Source organism: Ixodes scapularis, unplaced genomic scaffold (genome assembly GCF_016920785.2).
Source record: "Ixodes scapularis isolate PalLabHiFi unplaced genomic scaffold, ASM1692078v2 ptg001275l_1___fragment_3__unscaffolded, whole genome shotgun sequence".
NCBI lineage: Eukaryota > Metazoa > Arthropoda > Arachnida > Ixodida > Ixodidae > Ixodes > Ixodes scapularis.
In genome coordinates this window covers 267,152-284,815 of record NW_024610134.1, presented here as the reverse complement: position 1 = coordinate 284,815, position 17,664 = coordinate 267,152, and the positions used below count along the sequence as shown (strand labels likewise).

The 17,664-nt window shown below is 45.5% G+C and overlaps 1 protein-coding gene across 1 annotated transcript in view; it reads left to right on the top strand.

Moving 5' to 3' along the window:
* The window catches only part of LOC115324150, a 43,190-nt gene extending 25,926 nt beyond the window's left edge, over positions 1–17,264 (top strand). The window contains exons 5-10 of the mRNA XM_040223482.1: positions 372–456; positions 1,736–1,894; positions 4,968–5,186; positions 15,944–16,112; positions 16,208–16,284; positions 16,941–17,264. Of these exons, the coding sequence (XP_040079416.1) occupies positions 372–456; positions 1,736–1,894; positions 4,968–5,186; positions 15,944–16,112; positions 16,208–16,284; positions 16,941–17,264 (1,033 nt within the window). The remainder of the gene's footprint in view (positions 1–371; positions 457–1,735; positions 1,895–4,967; positions 5,187–15,943; positions 16,113–16,207; positions 16,285–16,940) is intronic.
* The last annotated feature ends 400 nt before the right edge of the window (positions 17,265–17,664 follow it).

The window sequence follows — 17,664 nt, the reverse complement described above, 5'->3', positions numbered from 1 at the left end:
GCAGGCTCAATTTACATAGGAAAATCAGTTCACTCTCCTTTTAGTTTCAAGTATTTCTTGCAAATTTTGAATTATGGAGACAACTGTATTTCGGGACACTGCATACGTCTTACACAATGACCTCTACCTTTCTTGTCTATTTAGTTGACGCAGGTAGGCTTGTCTATAATAAAAATTCATATTTCTTCTAAGCCTTCTGGTGAATGTGTTTTACAACGTTTGTATTTCATCTTTTCACATGATACGACAGAGAGCCAACAAAGAACTGCTCTGTGCTGCCTTTCCTGTCACTTCATTTCTCACAATATGATCCCATCATGGTATGTAGTTAATTTAGACACACTTTCATGTCCTGTGTTTTATGGTTTTAGGTATCCTGACAAGCTCTATGAGCTGGCAGCCCGACAGCTCGTGGCACGCCACCGCATCCTGGAAGATGCAATCGGAACGGGACATGTATGTTTCATTTGAGCGCTTTTCATTGTGTTTATATTATCTAGTAGCTAACTGACAAATATTTTTTGTTAGAAAAGCTTGTCAGTAGCTGACAAGGTTGAATGGAGAAAAGTTGCCCAAATAGCATGCATGCTTCATGTGCTTCATTGTTTACGCATACACACACAAAAAAAGAAAAAAGCCTGTCGATAGTGGCAGGTCATTTCTATGAGTGGAGTGGCAGGTCACTTCCATGAGCAGGAGATTTTCTGGGGGCAAGTGGGAAAGTGCATGTAACTATTTCATAAACGACTCATTAGTGATTCCTGAAGTAATTTTAGGGACATTTTTTCAATTGACTAAATAATCGGGGCTACCAGCAGTGCCTTTCCCGTGTCTCACTGATATGCAACAAGGACGTAAAGCATTGTGGGTAATGAAGCCACGCTCCAGAAAGGGGGTCACCTAACGTGTCACCACAGTGGTGGAGTAAAGTGGCCAGGCTTGAAAAGTGGAATTCGCTTTTGGTGGCATTTATTTAGTCTAAAATTGTTGATAGGCTCTCTTATCGGAGGAGAGTGTTGTAAGTTCGTACTTTCTGGATATGCCTAACTCACTGGCAGAGCTGTGATCATTTGCGCTAAATTTATCTAAACTGCTGCCGCTACACGGTCCTGTCCGTTAGTAGTTGGAACCAGGCACGTAGCCAGGATTTTGGTTCGGGGGGGGGGGGGGGGGGGGGGGGGAGGAGGCCCCAGCAAAATGGAAGATTTCGGGGGGGAGGGGGGATATGTGCCTGCTTGGATATGTGCCACTTGGATATGTGCTTGCTTGGAACAAATTGCGCCGTGAGATTTGCGACATTCCTGTTCAGACTAGACTGTCAGTGTATACACAGCCGCAAATATGGCGACAGCCACAGTTATGGCTGTCGCTTTTCCTCACAAGCTCTTTATCAATGACGTGCTGTGTCTTTCCTGCTGTGTCTTTCTTTTGGTAGTTAATACTATTGTAATATAGGTTATCCCAAACATTCCTTCAACAGTTGTGTGACAAGTGGATTGGCATCTGCATAAGTCTAAAGTACCTTGTACTTATGCTTTCTTGGTTTACCTGGTCTCTACGAGAAGAAACATATTTACCGATGATCGGTTGTTTTTTTTTGTTTGGGAAAATATAAACCTGCTCAGGGAAACTTGCACAAGTCATGTACAAAAGTTGGATAGGGAAAGCAATATCTTTGTAAAACTATTCTGCTCTTGACTTCAAACAACATTTCTTTATGTTCCAAAATATGCAGAGCTCCTGGCGCAATGCACTAAAATTCAAGTGCAAGTATGAACGCACAAAGTTTGCGGATGACGGAGAGGTTGCTCTCAAAAAGCAGAAGTTTGGCAAGCAGCCAAGAAACCAAGAGGCTGCAGACGGCAATGAATGTGCCAAGCGAGTCTGCCGCCGGGTGAATGAACCTTTTCACTCCTATCTGAGCATTCCAAAAGAGAAGAGAAGAGATGGGTGGGTACAGATTCGGCCTGGCGTCGCACCAGGCTGGAGGAGGAGGAGGAAAGAAGGAGGGAGAGGGGAAAGAAGGAAGGAGAGGAGTAAGAGAGAGAAGAGGAAGGGGTAAGGATAAAACTGGGGAAAGGCCCCCCGAAACGTTTGTTGTGAAAAAAAAGAGGGGGGGGGGGGGGGGGGCATGGGGTTATGGACGTCCCCCGCCGATTTGTTCCGGGGAAGCAGACGATTTGAATTTTTGACTAAACGCTGGCCGCTTATTGTTATAATGAATAGGGTTAATATTTTAATACCCTCGACTCAGTGCACCGTGGCGATTTGTAAGCGGAATAGGAACAGCCCCATTCAAATAAGTTAGGGAAACAAATTTTTACCCAAGATTGACCCAGTGCCGAAAATGACTATAATTTTAGTTGTGAAACAAAATTTAAAAAAAAAGAAACCTAAATGCTAAATGCTAAGAAAGCAGCTCTACGAAATCAAAGCCATTAATTTAGTAGGTTCTTGAAAACCCGAAAAATAGGCCCAATTATCTGTTACAGTACCCACAAAAAATCGGCGGGGAACGTCCCCAATCGCATGCCCCCTTTCCTTTTCTTTTTTTTTTTTCACAACTGACTTTTTGGGGGCTTTTTCCCAGCTTCCTCCTCACCCCCTCCTCTTCTCTCTCTCTATCCCTTCTCTCCTTCCCTCTTTTCTCCTCGCCCTCCTTCTTTCCTCCTCCTCCTCGAGCCTGGTGCGACGCCAGACGAATCTGTACCAATGGGTGTGTTCTCTTGAACCTGGATATTCAGGGAGAAGCATTTTACGGTCTTTTCACCCTTACTGTATTTACACGATTGTAAGTCGACCCCACAATTGCACAATAGCAATAAATAAATAAATAAATAAAAATCTGTAGATGCGCATTTTACTGAGAACACGTGAGAACGGCAAAGTATCTGTTTCGGAAGCCGAGCCTCTAACACGCGATCGATGCCTCCTAGCGTGCTTTGGCTGTGCATGCACGTTCAAGGTGCATGAGATGCCCAGGCGTTACCGAAACTAGGAAGTTCACGCTGCAGGCGGGACAACTGAAGCTGCTCTCTGTCGTTCTCACTCCGTCTGGGACTAGACTACGACTCGTCCGCACTGGTGCTGTCAGTCCCGTCATCATCACTGCCACTTCCTTGAAGCACGTCGAGTCGTCCAACGAAATCTCGCACTTCGCAAATGACAGGATCAACCGCAGCTTCCGCGCTTGCTCGGCGATCGCGTTGGACGTCCCGGGTAGGAACCAATTGCACACTTTTGCGACGTACGTTGCAAGCCTGACCTCCAACCCCGGAAAGCACCTCCACCTATCCAAACTTTGGCCAATGGAAGCCTCTTTGTTTGCTGTCACAGTTTAATATCCCACGCCACTGCAGACTCCATTGGAGCGTCACCCGCTCCGAGGGGTCGAACTTGCGTCCAACAGCGCAGTTTTTGGTTGCTTCCAAGTGAAGAATGGCCATAAACGAGCACTGAAAACCTAAACTGTCCGGATCATCCGTGTCAATACAAAATAAACATAGTTAGTGCTCCAGCATGATCTCGTCACTCAATCAAACGATGTGCGACCGTGAATCGTGCGAAAAACTGCGAAGAGAAGCCGCGGGGTGAATGAGCTGGGAAGCTGTTCCAGCGGCCTCTGCAGTGGCTCTTACAAGAAGTGCCGTCACCCCCCTGAGTCGGGCGTACCGTGTGCTGTTCACCGCCGCATATTCGGGTTTATTTGTGAATCACTATCAATACTCGTTCGTGCAAATAAAAAAAATAATTAATCTGTAAAATGAGCACACAGAATAGTGCAATGCTAGAGGTACAGCCGGCTGAACTCGTAACAAGCCGAGGTGTTTGTGATATCGCGAATGTTTCATTTTTGCTGACGGTGGAATGCATTGGTTCAATTATAAGTCGACCCCCCACTTCAGATTTTCAAAAATTGAAAAAAGGGTCGAGCTACGGTACCTCCTAGTGAAGGCCAATGCTAAAAGCTGTCCTTAGCAATCGGGTACCTTAAAATATGATGAAAATTCGCTCATAAAGAAACACGGACAACAGGGGAAGGAACTCGGAACATAGAGGTGCATAGCGTACTGTATTCTGACTGTGTGCTTTTTTGTCTGCTGACTAGAACCACTCTATGGCAGCTAAAGCTGCCATGTAGAGTGGCTCTAATCAGCATGAATGCAGTAGAAGTGGGAAATTTTTCTAAGAAAAAGTGCAGTAGGGTGTGTTTGTGGCGCCAAAATGAAGGCTCCTGTCGGACAACTAAAGCATTATTTTTACTTTCACTTCTCGGGGGGGATTTGACGGTCCCTATAGACCTACCCAACGCACTCGTCCAGTCTAGTAAGGAAGCATTCCCACTGACTTTGGTGATGGTGTCACAGCGACAATAATTTTTCTTGCTTTTTCCCAAAGAAACCTTCACCAGCCTAACAAAAGTGGACGCTAGCACGACTCTCGTGAAAAGCCGACATCCTTTGGTGTTGCCCATGGCAGAACAGCTCGATGTCATGCTCGCCGCAGGTAGTGCATGAAATAACCCAATTGCGAAACACCTGTGTCAAAATCCCCGCTGCGAATTCCCCGTCCTCAAAATACTCAGCTTTCAAAACCCGCTTTAACCTTATCCCCTTATCAATTCCCCTGGCTTTTTCCCGAAGTCTTGTTACGGGACGAAGAACAAAACAAAAAGCTACCAACTCAACTACCAGCAAAACTTTTTAAGGAAAAAAAATTGCCAGAACAACTGAACAGTTAAGAAGCGCAGCCTAGAGTCCATCTCTACGAAAGAACCACGAGAGCCTTCAATGATTTTTAGGAGCGATGATCTAGGATATCGGGGTAAAGAGTCGAGGTCAAGATGCGGGAGGTGGTGGTTAAATATTAGCAAAGCTGCACGAGTATGTTAACTTCTGAGCCTAATTCAAAGAACTACTGCAACATAGTATCTAATAATTTTATGCCTTTCATTTTTTCTGGACCAGCCTGACAAGCTGCTGCTTGGTGCTGGAGAGGACGATTTCAGCATTGAGGGACATATAAAGTCGATGAAAAGGGAGCTGCAAAAAGACATCCCCGATATGGAAAGGATTGAAGACAGTATGTCTCGCACATTTGCTTCACGGCGGCAGTGGGTTGCGGCAGAGCACCCGTCTGTTCAGGACATTCTTCGCCGCTACCCAGCCCTGGAGAGAACAGAAGAAGTAAGTGGTCTTTTCCAGCTTGCCGTGCCTTTCAGTGCCATCATAATCTCTGACATGTACGAGGATTGGTCATAGAGCTTGTACTATTACCATGAACAAAGATAGTTGCGATAATGAGCATTGGTGGTGAGGTTAGTTCTCCTTATGCGTATCCACCTCACATGGGTGTGCATATCCCCACGGATTGATGATCTAGCAGATATGCTGGTTGTGGATGTGCTCATTTTGGCTCTTAAAAAGTAGGGGCGTGCGAATACTCGAATATACGAATTCGAATCGAATAGAAAGTCCCCAAAAAATTGGATTCGCGAATCGAATTCCTAGTATTCGGTCACTTGAATATTCAATATATTCCACCAAAGACGCGCGTGATGTTCGACAGACCATGCGAGAAACACCTCTTGGCTCTAAAATTCCACAAAAATCTAACGCACAGGTTAGAAAAAAGAAAAGTAACGAACGCCACAAACTTTATAGCACGCAGATTTACTCATGATCGTGAAGCAATCTAACCTTGAATCACAACCGAAACATCCCGTTTGCGCGGCTTCCAGAGAGGAAATGTTAAGAGGCCGGAATTCCGCGATATGCCTAATTCATTTCACGAGTAAAGCCCCTCGTTTCAAATTAAAGCGCCGATGTAAAACACTTGCCACACACACAGTAATCGGCGACTCCAGGATCACAAACAGAAAACCACGTTAACCGCGCCGATGAAACAGGCGAGTTGTCGTCGTCATCCTTTCGGAACCGCAAGCCTCAAATTCTGATCCGGAACGAACCGGAACAGAGAAATTGTGTGCCTAAATTTGAGAGGGTTTCCAATCGTTCGCCGCGTTTGTATTATGAATTGCGATCGGGCAGGCGTCGTCACTCATTCGTTTGCTCGCCTTTTTTCCACGCGAATACACAGCGCATGCGCACTGCGCACTTACGACCAATCTACGGAGGAGCCAATCTCCGTGGTTTGACAGCCGAATTCATAAACGGGCCTCGACTCGAACTCGACTCAAACTCGACTCGAAACTCCACTCGAGGCCGGTTTTGCGCTTCATAAAGCGACCTCCACTCCAAACGCTCCTCGACTCGAGGAAATACTCGACTCTTTCCTCGAGAATCTCAAGGTAGGTCCGGCGCTTCCTCGAGCCGCTCCTCGACTCGAGTTTGGGGTGTCATGGCGGCCGGCGAGTCGTTCGCGGAGTTCGTGCACTTCGTTTTAAGCGCAGAAGAGATCCTCTACGATGACGCAGGCGACAGCGAATCGAGACGTGTGACGAGACGAAGTTTCAGAGAACGCCTGAACCCGCTGGAACACTTCAGTGACCGCGGATTTCCTGTGCGGTGCCGCTTCACGAAGGCGACCGGCGAGCACTCTGCTGTCTCTGCCAGGAGCGCGAGTACTCGGGGCCTATCCGCCCTCAACGATGCTGCAGCTCCTCGTTGTTTTGAGCTTTTATGGTGCCAGGACGTTCCAAGTTGTTACGGGAACCATGTGAACATGCCGCAGCCGACTGTGTGCCGGATTGCGGAGCGAGTTTCGCGGCTCGCACGGACTATTTTCACCCGCTCGGTGAAGCTCCCGCAGGGAACTTCAATGCGTTCGTGCGGGGCTGCTGCGAAATGAAGTTTCCACGGGCGATTGGGTGCATTGATAAGAGGACGCGGCGGTCCCGATGTGGAAGTGTTCTCGAAACAGAAATGGATACCTCTCCATCAACGTGCAGGTAAGTTCACCCCTGTTGTTTGCGTTAGGAGTGCCAAACTTAATTAATCAAACTGTACGCTGAGATGCGATATCGTAGGTCTAAACTCTGACGTAACGATATCAATCAAAACTTTAAAACAAATCTGTATCCAGCGACAGTTAGCACGACCGAGCGTGAACATACTCCCGTTCTTATGAAGAAAAAAATAATGTCATTAAATGGTTGCCGACTTTTGTGAGAGCACAGAAATACGTTAAAATAAAACGAACTCCCGATCGGGTTACCGAGCACAATGATAGTAGCGGCCCGAGCGCACCCTCTTTGCAGGAATGATCATGACCAAAACACATTTCCAGTGAATGTGGGATGAGACGATGTGTGTTGCAACACAGTCTCATCCCAGATGAACCTTTTTGATCGTCAGATTATCAGACATGAAAACTTAAAATAAAATTAAATTAAAATTGAAAATGATGAGCGAATGTTTGCTTTCTACATACACATGAAAGCATTCATTTGGTGGCATTCAGTAAGTTGTCTGTGCAATTGTTAACTACAACAGCCCCATATGTAAACAGTTTTTGTGTCTGCATGTGCTTGTGTCGTGTAAACCAAACTGCACGGTGAACACCCACTGCTCAATAACATTTGTTGTTCATTGAGGTTGGTTGTTTGTTGGTTCTTGGCATTTGTTGCTTAAATGAGACCGCGGCTTACGAGTCCACAGAAATATACAATAATGTAGGAAACATACGCCGATACCATACCATTCGCAGATTGACATCCTTCGGCAAGCAGCAGAGTGTACTGAAAATACAACTAGTACCAAAGTCCATATCTTACAGCATACCACCCAAACCGGACTGATGCCTGCAGCCATCTAAAAGAGACTTTCTGAAGCTTAAGATGTGTGCGAAGAGACGTTATCCACTCACGATAAAAAGCTGTGTGTACATCTGAAGAAGAGTGTCATCATACACACCACTTTCTATCGAAAACAGTAGTCTGAGCATTAATCGGACATACACTACTCCACAAACCAGTCCCACATTTTCTATTCAAACAATAATTGTGCTGTATTGTTCTTCATTTTTGTCTTATGTAGGTACCAAAAGGCCCACTTCTGGACTAGGAACTCGAAGCAGCGGGCCTAGGCACTTTCCGTGCCTCGACATGAGCTAGCAGCACAAGCCTGAATGGTCAGCTGTGATGATCACTGGAGAAGTTGCACTGCAAAACTTGGCACACCTGCAGAACGAGCCACTTCCCGCTCTACCAGTCCCACCCCCCACTGACGATGCTGAAGGCAATCTCAACTCCCATCGACTCCAGACCCTGTGGACACATTCAACGGGGCATGGGTGCGGGCTCAACTCGTTGTGTGGTGTTTCCAGGAGGAACTGAATGCAGAGCATGTCCTTTTTAGCTTAGGTCACCGAAGAATCAAGTCACTGGCCATGTTAAAGCTCAAAATGCAATCGGGCCAGAAACAAATCAACCTTATACTATGGCCACACACTTTCTAATTTGAACCGAAACAAATCCGCCGGTTTCTCAGCTAGTTGGTCACCACAGATTGTTGCAATGTCTTTGTTCTACTCAGGTTCCCACAGGACGACAGTGTTTGAAACTATGCTGGTGGTTGCTGTCTTACCAATCTTCCAAAAGAAGCAAGACCAACTTGCCCTCTTTGTTGTGGAAACATTTTGCTCAAGAACAATTCAATGTTTGTCATCACACAAAGCAAGGGGGTAGCAGGATACAAAGAAAGTGAGAAGCTTCAGGTAATTACATTAAAATAACTCAAAATTTTGCCGTGTTCAGACTCGAGACTTTTCAGCGAGTTGTTCAGTGCACATTTGTTCGAAATAAACTTATACATGAGAATGTCTGAAATGATGTCTTGCAGCTGTGACCCCACATGAAAAGTTTTCGGTTAGAATAAATATTACAATAGCGCAGCAATTCCTTGTGAGGACACCTTCGGATGCTAGGCAGTCAAGGGTGTCCTACCTAACAGTTACTTACACAAGCATGCGGAGCCCATGCACTCAAACTGATGGCATCACACTACGTATTACTGAATGCGAGCATGAATGAGGTGAGCGCTGTACCAGGGTTTAGCAGGAACCGCTGCTCAATTACTGTATCACTGTGTGGCCAACTGCAAACTTGGGCCCAATTGCTACGTCGGCACTGAAGTAGTGTGCAGTGAAAAGGCAGTGAAGTCAAATTTGGGGGTTTTACGTACCAAACCAACGACAGGCATCCGGCACGCCCCAGCAGAGAACTGAGGATTAATTTTGACCACCTGGGGATCTTTGGACAAGCAACCAAAAGCTCTGTGACACAGCGCCACCTCCGCAATGAAGAGGCAGTGGGCAAGCCTCGTCAATGTGGTGTCGACTTTACTCTGGTAGGCGGTGCAAGTTCATAGAGGATTGCGAGGCACAAACCCCTGGACAGGAAATGAGACGTCTTAACTCAATGAAAACTATGGCAAAACTCTGTGACAACAGCATTTAATGAGCGAGGCTGCACATAGACTACGCACTAATAAAAGAGACATTACATAAATAATAGTGGCAATGTTTAGGAAACACCTGGCTGTACATTCAAACAGATTCCTAATATCCATCAAGGGGATCGGTGGTCGACTGCATTAACGGATCACAGCTTGGAGCACGTGGAGTGAAAGCTCGCACAGCTGAACATAGGGATCTTGAGTTCAATTTCTGCCTCTGCCTGTATCGATGTAAATGAACATTGTAACAGCATGCGGTTGTGTATCACTACCTTGATTTAAGTTAAAGACCCCAGGATAGCTGTGGTACGACACTGGCTGAATATCTCGTCTACAGTGGAAATAAGTTGCTCACTGGGGCTGACTAACTTCCCGTTGTCTAAACATACAAACATTGTAATTAGCAAGAAAAAAAATACTCGGTTACTTTTTAAGTTTCAAAAGAATAGATTTAAAGCTGACATAACTGCCCTTTTGCATAAAATGTTCACTAAAAATAGTGAATCGAGAAACAAGTTAAAAAAAATGCTAGGCTTTAACGAACGAGATATGGTCAATACTTGTAACAACTTCAGGTCAGGGATAAAATGAAGCAAGTTGCAGACCTTAAAAAAGCATTCTTAAACACAAAAGAGAATGGTAATTACTAAAGAGGAAGATGAAACAAATCGAATAAATCAGCCTACTGCTGTGGCTGGGCCCCGAGAACAAGCAGTTGTTGCAGCATGATTAGTTTGTTGAGCTGAAGCAGCTCAAGCTCGAACCAGCTTGTTACACTGCTGCTGATGGAAAACCTGGGCCTGCGTCTGTTAATAGGCAACCTGACACTGACGTAGCTCCACCTGCAGCAGGTGCAGCTCCTCCAGTTGGTGCGGCCTTTAGTTGTCTTCACTCGGACAACCACACGTGGCGGCTGAGGAGGTAGAGGAGGCGGGGGCTTGGTTGGTGGCGCAGCAACCGCAACCTCCATGATGCCACCCCAGTCCAGCAGCGGTGAGGCAGGTGAATCTAGGCAAGCACAACACATTGACGCCGAGTGTTAGAGACACGGTGAAGACACCGGAGAACTGCTAGAAACTGTTACAACAACCCCATTACAGAAATGTTAAATGCCAACTGTTGGTAAACATGAAAGTTTTCCTTCCTTGTTCTGACCCTTTCCTTTCCGTGATACTGTCAGTAGCGGCAGGGCAGACTCCAAATGGTGATACCATCAAAAGAAACAGCGCTGTTATCTCGGACCTTGTTGGCCCTCAGGCACACGTGGTGTATTTGTCAATAAACATGTCATTATCCAGACCCAAGGAATTTACCGTGTTCCTACGTGACACCCCTAACAAGTCGCATTCATGAAAATGTGGCTCATTGTCACAGTTTTTAGCGTTCCTACGAGACAGTATGCCAAAATCGAAATAATAAACGGAAGAGCATAGACAGATTTTTTTATAAATAAACATTGGAAGCTGTGTGATCAAGTAGCAACCAACCTCCATGGGTACGTAGCAAATGCAATCGAAAACTTTTACCAGGCATCATGCCAGTCGTCATCCTCGTTCACTGTGGCTTCGGGAATGGCGGCTGGCAGCATTGAGAGCACCGGCCAACCAGCGCGGGCGCTGCCACTGCTGTATGGGCTTGGCAGCCGCATTGCCATGTGGGACACCAGTGCCCCACAAGATGGAGGGACGGGCTCATTGTTCAGCGGGTGCGACACCAGTGCCCCCTCCTGCAATGAAAGGCCAAAGAATATCCTGTGACAGCATCCATGAGTTGAGATGTACAGAGCACAACGCAGAAAGAAAAACGAATCATACTACAACTTATGCAGTACAATTTGTTTTCGACACTTAACTGCAAGAAATAAATGCGAAACAAGTGATGTCATACCAGTGCTGTTTCTTGATATGCATGGAAAATGCTAGAGTAGCTTAATGTGATCATCGACAACAGTCATATTGTAGACGCAACTTTTCAAATCAATAATGTATACTTTACCCATATTCAATTTGTGCCAGCTTAATCATGCCAGTACAATGCGCTGGTTAACCTAGCAAATAAATGACAATGGTTGCACACTAACATGGACACCCGAAAAAAGGCATCTGTCAACAACTGGACTCCAGCATGTCTCATGTTTACATGATGGCATTTCTTCAGAGGTTAAAATTAAGAAATGAGAGCTGGTAGTCAATTAAACCTGCACAAGATTTTTTTTTTCTTCAAAAGATTAGCACACAAGGAGATGAGGTGCTAGGTCCAATTGACATAGTGGAAACTCCTACTTAGCGTAACTTCTACGTGCACTAATGTCAATTTTGTGCGTCGCGTTTTTTTTTTTTTTATACGTTTAGGTTGCCTCTCTAATCTCAAGAAAGGGGCCGGAGGCTAAGGTAGTGTGGCGCAACCAGAATGTTCGCAGCGTAATTTTCGCTTGGATATAGCACAACACGCAAAGTAAGTTGTCGAAGTCGGCACAAGAATCACCAAAGATAGCGCCAATTCACCGTCACTGCCCACCTACGGCCTCGACAGTAACGTGCTTGACTAGCTGCAGGTGGCCACAGCAAAGTCCCTTCCAAAGTTAATTAGTACACACGTCCTGTCATGTGATTTTGCGAACCCGTTGCGTTATTCTGCCCAAATATAAAAATTGCTTACACACCTGTTGCGTGGATGCCCCGATTCTTCTCGAAGTCTGTTTTCTTCCACTTGGGTTTACCGTTGTCCCAACACTCGTGGGCGGACATGCGGCTGGCACTTATACTTGGTGCAGACTCTTCTACGCGTCAATTTTAGCTTCTTTCGGGGAGGTGTTAGTAGAACGACGAAGAAGCTCCCCTCCTTCGTGGAACCACTCGCCCCTTCTTGTCACCTTCGTTGAACGACATCGTTGTTGGGCAAGGCACTCTAGTAGGACTCTGAAGAAAGAGGAAGGGTGAAAATGCTCGTTCTAGGCGGTGACAGCGAAGCAGATAAGCGGTGAGACGAGGTGAGACGGCGAAGAACGGGCGAGACGCAGAGGCGAACGGCGGTAGCGAGCTACAGCTGCCTCTACGACGCAAAAGCTGGAGAGCAGCCGCCACCGTTGCCAGACTGGAGAACGCTTGTGGCTGTTTGTCCGAAAACCGGCCGCAACGCATAGAACATGTGCGCTGCGAAGCAGAAATCTTGCAGACTCCCAATTCAATGTTAGTAAAATGTGTCCCTTCAAATAAAATGAACTAATATGTTCATAATTCACACCACAATATTGTTTTCAACTTCGTTTTTTACTACAACCTCGTAACCAGACGCCTTTCACGTCTCCTCGAGTTTCCTCGAGTGGAGGAAGTATTCTCGAGGAGCTCCTCAGCCGAGGAAACGCCGAGGCGCGTCTGCGAAGCCCGATGGCTCCTCGAGTGGAGGCGAGCTGCTTTCCTCCACTCCAGTGAGTCGAGGTGGAGTGTCGAGTCGAGGCCCGTTTAAGAATACGGCCGTCAGTTTCGCTTGCTCCCTCTTTTAAATCTAGGCTCTCTAAAACAGGATAGATAGACGGAGGAATCGATGCATAGAGGCAGTTAGACGGTGACTTGCGCCACCTAACCAGATGTTTTTCTTCTTACTTCAGATTATATTGTTTAAGCCCGTTTACTCAGATTTAACAGCTATTTGTTTATTATATAAAATAAAATCCCGGGTGCCCTTTTTCTCCCTTAAAATAGAGACCAAATATCGCAATACGCCCCTTTTCTGAAATATAAATATATAAAAAAAAGGACATGTCGCGGTGTTAGGTCGTGCTTTTAACGAGTAAAGAAGGCACGCATGGCTGTAACTGTGGGTTATTGTGACGCTTAGGGTAGAGAGATTGTTTGTGCCATAAGATTGGATCTTTAGTGCCCAATGTCCATCAACAGTTGCTTTTCTTTTTTTTCACCAGGATTTTTATACATTTCAGCTTTTGTTCCGTACGAGATGCATATTTTGTACCAGGCGCATACTCTGCACATATACTACTCTCATTCACAGCACACTTTGAAACATTCCTACTAATAAAGTCACTATTCAATATTCGATTCAATATTTGGCTTTTTTTTCTTAATTTTATTCGGTATTCGGTTCGATAACTACTATTCGGTATTCACACACCCCTACTTAAAAGACGTCCCGCACACGGCTGAAAGAAAATATTTCTTTTTTTATTCCAGATGAATTAATGGGATGCCAAGACAGCACCCTAAAATTGTCTCACCTCACAATCTAATTGAATCCAAAGTGCCCGCGTTGTGCAGTGTGACATGACATGTTCGTGAGGGATGTCGGGGGGTCAGAAGCCGGAAATCTTTTTCTTCAACGACTATTACAGTGTTGCGAAGTGAATGGAACAAAACTTTGACTGCTAGGATTGCACTCAAAGTAGAAATTATCGAACATAAGTTTAAAAAAAGAAGCATGCGAGGTCTTGGGGAGCATTGCACGAGGAGTAGAAAAACAGCCCATTTGATTTGGACTACTCTCAACATCGTCCTGATCCATTCCTTCCAACATCTTTGAGAAATAACACAGGTCAGTGCAGGCATTTTGATTCAGATTCCTATTTTTGGTTTTGAGAAATATCTTGAAACCGTGTGGTTAAAAACAAATTTTATTAGTGTCTTGACCCATTTATGCAGCTGGCTTTGGTTGCTTTTGTATTCTTTTTGGTGTTGAAGATCAACTCTGTCAGCTCGACAACATATTGTCACCGTCCTGTAAATGCCTGTCACGCAGTGAACGCTCAAAGTGATATGAAAGGCACTGGGTGCCAGGTCAGGCAGAATTTAATTGCCAAAATCAGCGTCATGTGTCGGCCTTCTGCACTGAATTATTTGAGGCATTGCCTTGGAGCAAACACATTCTTTTGGTCTGCTCTTTACCGTGATGATGATTTCCTGTAACGTCGTCAAGAGGTTCAAGTACTATTTCCTGGTGACTGTTTGGCCCTTATGGACACAATTTATCAGGGGCACACCAGAGCAGTCCCAGAAAACGACCATCATTTGCTTCCCTCAAGATAACTGCATCTTCACTTTTTTGTGGTGGTGATGAACCGACGTGCTTTCATCGTAATGGTACCCTCTGCACTTATGTATTGTGATCAGGCAATCAAAAAACTCATCAGGGTTGGCTATAGCGAAGCTGCAACATATCTGTTGTAGATTTCTTTCGGCATTCTTTTTGCATGAGCGTGAGCTATTGCAGGACCCAGCTGGCAGCGACCTGCATTATGTGCAAATTATTGTTTGCATGAGGTGCGATCAAAAAGTTCCGAGACTGAATTTGTAGCGTGAGAAGAGACGGCAGCACAGTAATGCGCATGCAGCAGTTGAAGGCGGGGACCTTCGTGTCTCGTTACACCAATGAGCGTCGCTCTGCGAGTATTTGGAGCTGTGCTTCACGAGTTTTTGTGACCACGTGCATGGGCACAGTAGCGATTTCACCATAGACTGCAAACCAGAGCAAGAGCGAACATCAATTCTTTGTCAAACTCGGCAAATATAAAACGGAGATCTTTCAAAGGGTTTAGAGGCTTGTGTGGAAAAGCAGTGAATTTACAAAGTGTTTTAAGTGGCACTCACGCTTCGGGAACGGCAGAGCATCAGTGGAAGACGAGTAGTGGTAAGGCGACCTTATCCGACCTCGCCTTGACTTCAATGAAATTTTGTCATTCTTGAGGCACGAGCGCCACTCAAAACACCTTGCACGCCTCACTGCCTTTTTACATAAACCTTTTAAATTACTTGGCAGTGACTTTCAACATCCACTTTCAAATTTTTTATTATTACTTTGACATCCGTGACGACACTTCCTGAACACGTGACAACGGGCGTGTCACATCTGAAAGGGTAAAGTGTCGATCCGGTCCCACACACACACAAGCTGATCAAGACATTTCCACTGCCAACAAGGGCCGAATCTATTCGTGAAAACGCCAACACAACACCAACGATGCCATCAGAAACTAACCAGAACGAAACCGCAAAACTCTTGCTATGGCTGCTGCATTGAAAGGGGACGTTGAAATAATAGAGCCACTATTTCGGCGTTTTACAAACGTGACATCCCAGACGTCGATATGATTTTGGAGATTTGGACGGTGGACGTCGAAATAGTCACTACCAAATGCTTTCAGAGGTCTCTGTTTTAGATGTGTCCAATTAGACATAAAATTTATGTTCGCTTTCGCTTTGGTTTGCAGTCTATGAAGAGATTGCCAATATGTTCGTGCATGTGGTCAAACAAACTCGTGTAGCTTAGTTCCAAATGTTCAGAGCGACACCCTTTGGCATAACAGCGCAGAAAGGTGCCTGCCTTCGACTGCTGCATGCACATCACTGTGTTGTCCTCTCCTTCTACGCTAGAAAATCAGTCTCAGAATTTTCTTATCACACCTCATAATGTACCCATGACTAATGTAAGACGTTTTGAAATAGCTGAGCCTACAGGGATGTGTGCTTGCCTCTCTACACAGATTTATGGCACTATTCTCTTTGTTTTATGTATTTCAGATCTTTCGGGAATTCGAAAGGTTTGGAGGTGACGCGCCAATTCAGACTGTGACTGCGGTGGCGCAGCTACAGATGGCCACTGTGTTAGACGTGGCTGCCAAGAGGGTGGAGAAGGCCACCTGGGACATTCTGGAAAGGGTGGATACCTGCAGCACGGAGGATCAACATTGTAAGAGCACTATGTACGTTGACTCAATATAACTAAGTATTCATCATTCCATTGATTTTTATAATTAGTTCTTTTCTGCTTTGTTTTCATTGCAGTGATGACCACCCTGGCCTTTTTGGTGACTTTGCCAAGGACTGTAAGGGAGCAGACGTCCTCATTTATCAAGGACGTGGTAATGGAAACTTGTGCAAAGCTAGTCTGACAGCTACCTGTTTTTTTCTAATGTGGATTTGTGGACCACGTGGCGCAATTCCAATTCCAACATTCAATCTGATACTCAGAAAAAGCATGATACATCAAACACGCAAAGAAGTTTACTAAAGCGTAGTCGGTATTCAGCTCAGCTGTATGATCTGTCCTGTCCTTTCTCCGTTTGTGTCTTCGTGTTCAAGCTGACCCTTCACAGGCATACCATGCATGTGTATAGGATGGCTGCTTTGCTATGCAGTCATCACTACCACATTGTTCAGCTGCAGCTGGTCATTTAAATTCTGAATTTTCTAATAAATATCCAACCCCCCAAAGACAGATTTTTATGACTGTAGGGAAATGAGTTGTCACACTCCCCAGTTTCGTAATGCATGGCACCTTGTAGTTTGCCAGCAGCGATCTTGGGAAGGTTCAGTTTCTCAGTATAGAAGGGACAAACGGTATACCCCTTATACATAGAGCTGAGCATACTTTGGTAGTCGAGGTAGATGATATGAGACTTATTTAAAAGCGGTAGGGCGAGCTTTGGGCAAGAAATTGAAATTGTAATTGAACTATGCAAACAGCTCGACATGGATACGTTTTGGGACCAACAGATGTTTGCTTTTCTGGTTTCAGGCACCATGGTTCTCCAAACACCCCTCCGTGATCTGGAGTGGAGGGCTAGATGATGTCGGCCTCTGTATGGTGCAAGTGGAGGACCAACTCATCAAGGCTGACCACCCAGTGCATGCGATCCTGGTCGCATTCTGCCTGCACTGGGTGGCCGACATTTGCTACCAACCGGGAGCGAGAGGATTTTATGCTCTACTAGAGCACCTGCTGGGGCTGCAGGTCACTAAACCAACCACAATGGTCGTAACGCCACTGTCGGCAATGAAGGAAACCTTGAGAAAAAAAATAAAATCTCTTCGCCCGAGGGACAGTGCACACTTGAACTAACATTGTCTGTTTAATTTACGATGATATATGGTGGCAACATTTGATACCTCTGCCCCATATTCCCTCGAAGCATATTCTGAAAGAGGGAAGAAATACTTTGTGGGAAATTCTCTCCTCCATAGAAGTAGCAGTTTTTTTCTTTCGGGTGAAAGTTGGAGGGCATTTTCTATTGTGTAGCTGGAGCAATATTTCTCCAGCATTGGGATTAGGTGGCAATTTTCGTCCTATGCAGGTGGAGCATGCTTGTCTCCTCTAGCAAAAGTTTGTGGTAAATTTCTTCCTCAAAAGGGGGAGCCAATTTTCGCCCGAAAGAAAATAGGTCTTACATTTCTTCTTTTTGGAGAGGACCAAGTTTTTCTCCATTCACAAAAATGGGCAGCAAATTTCCTCCTTTTGTGGG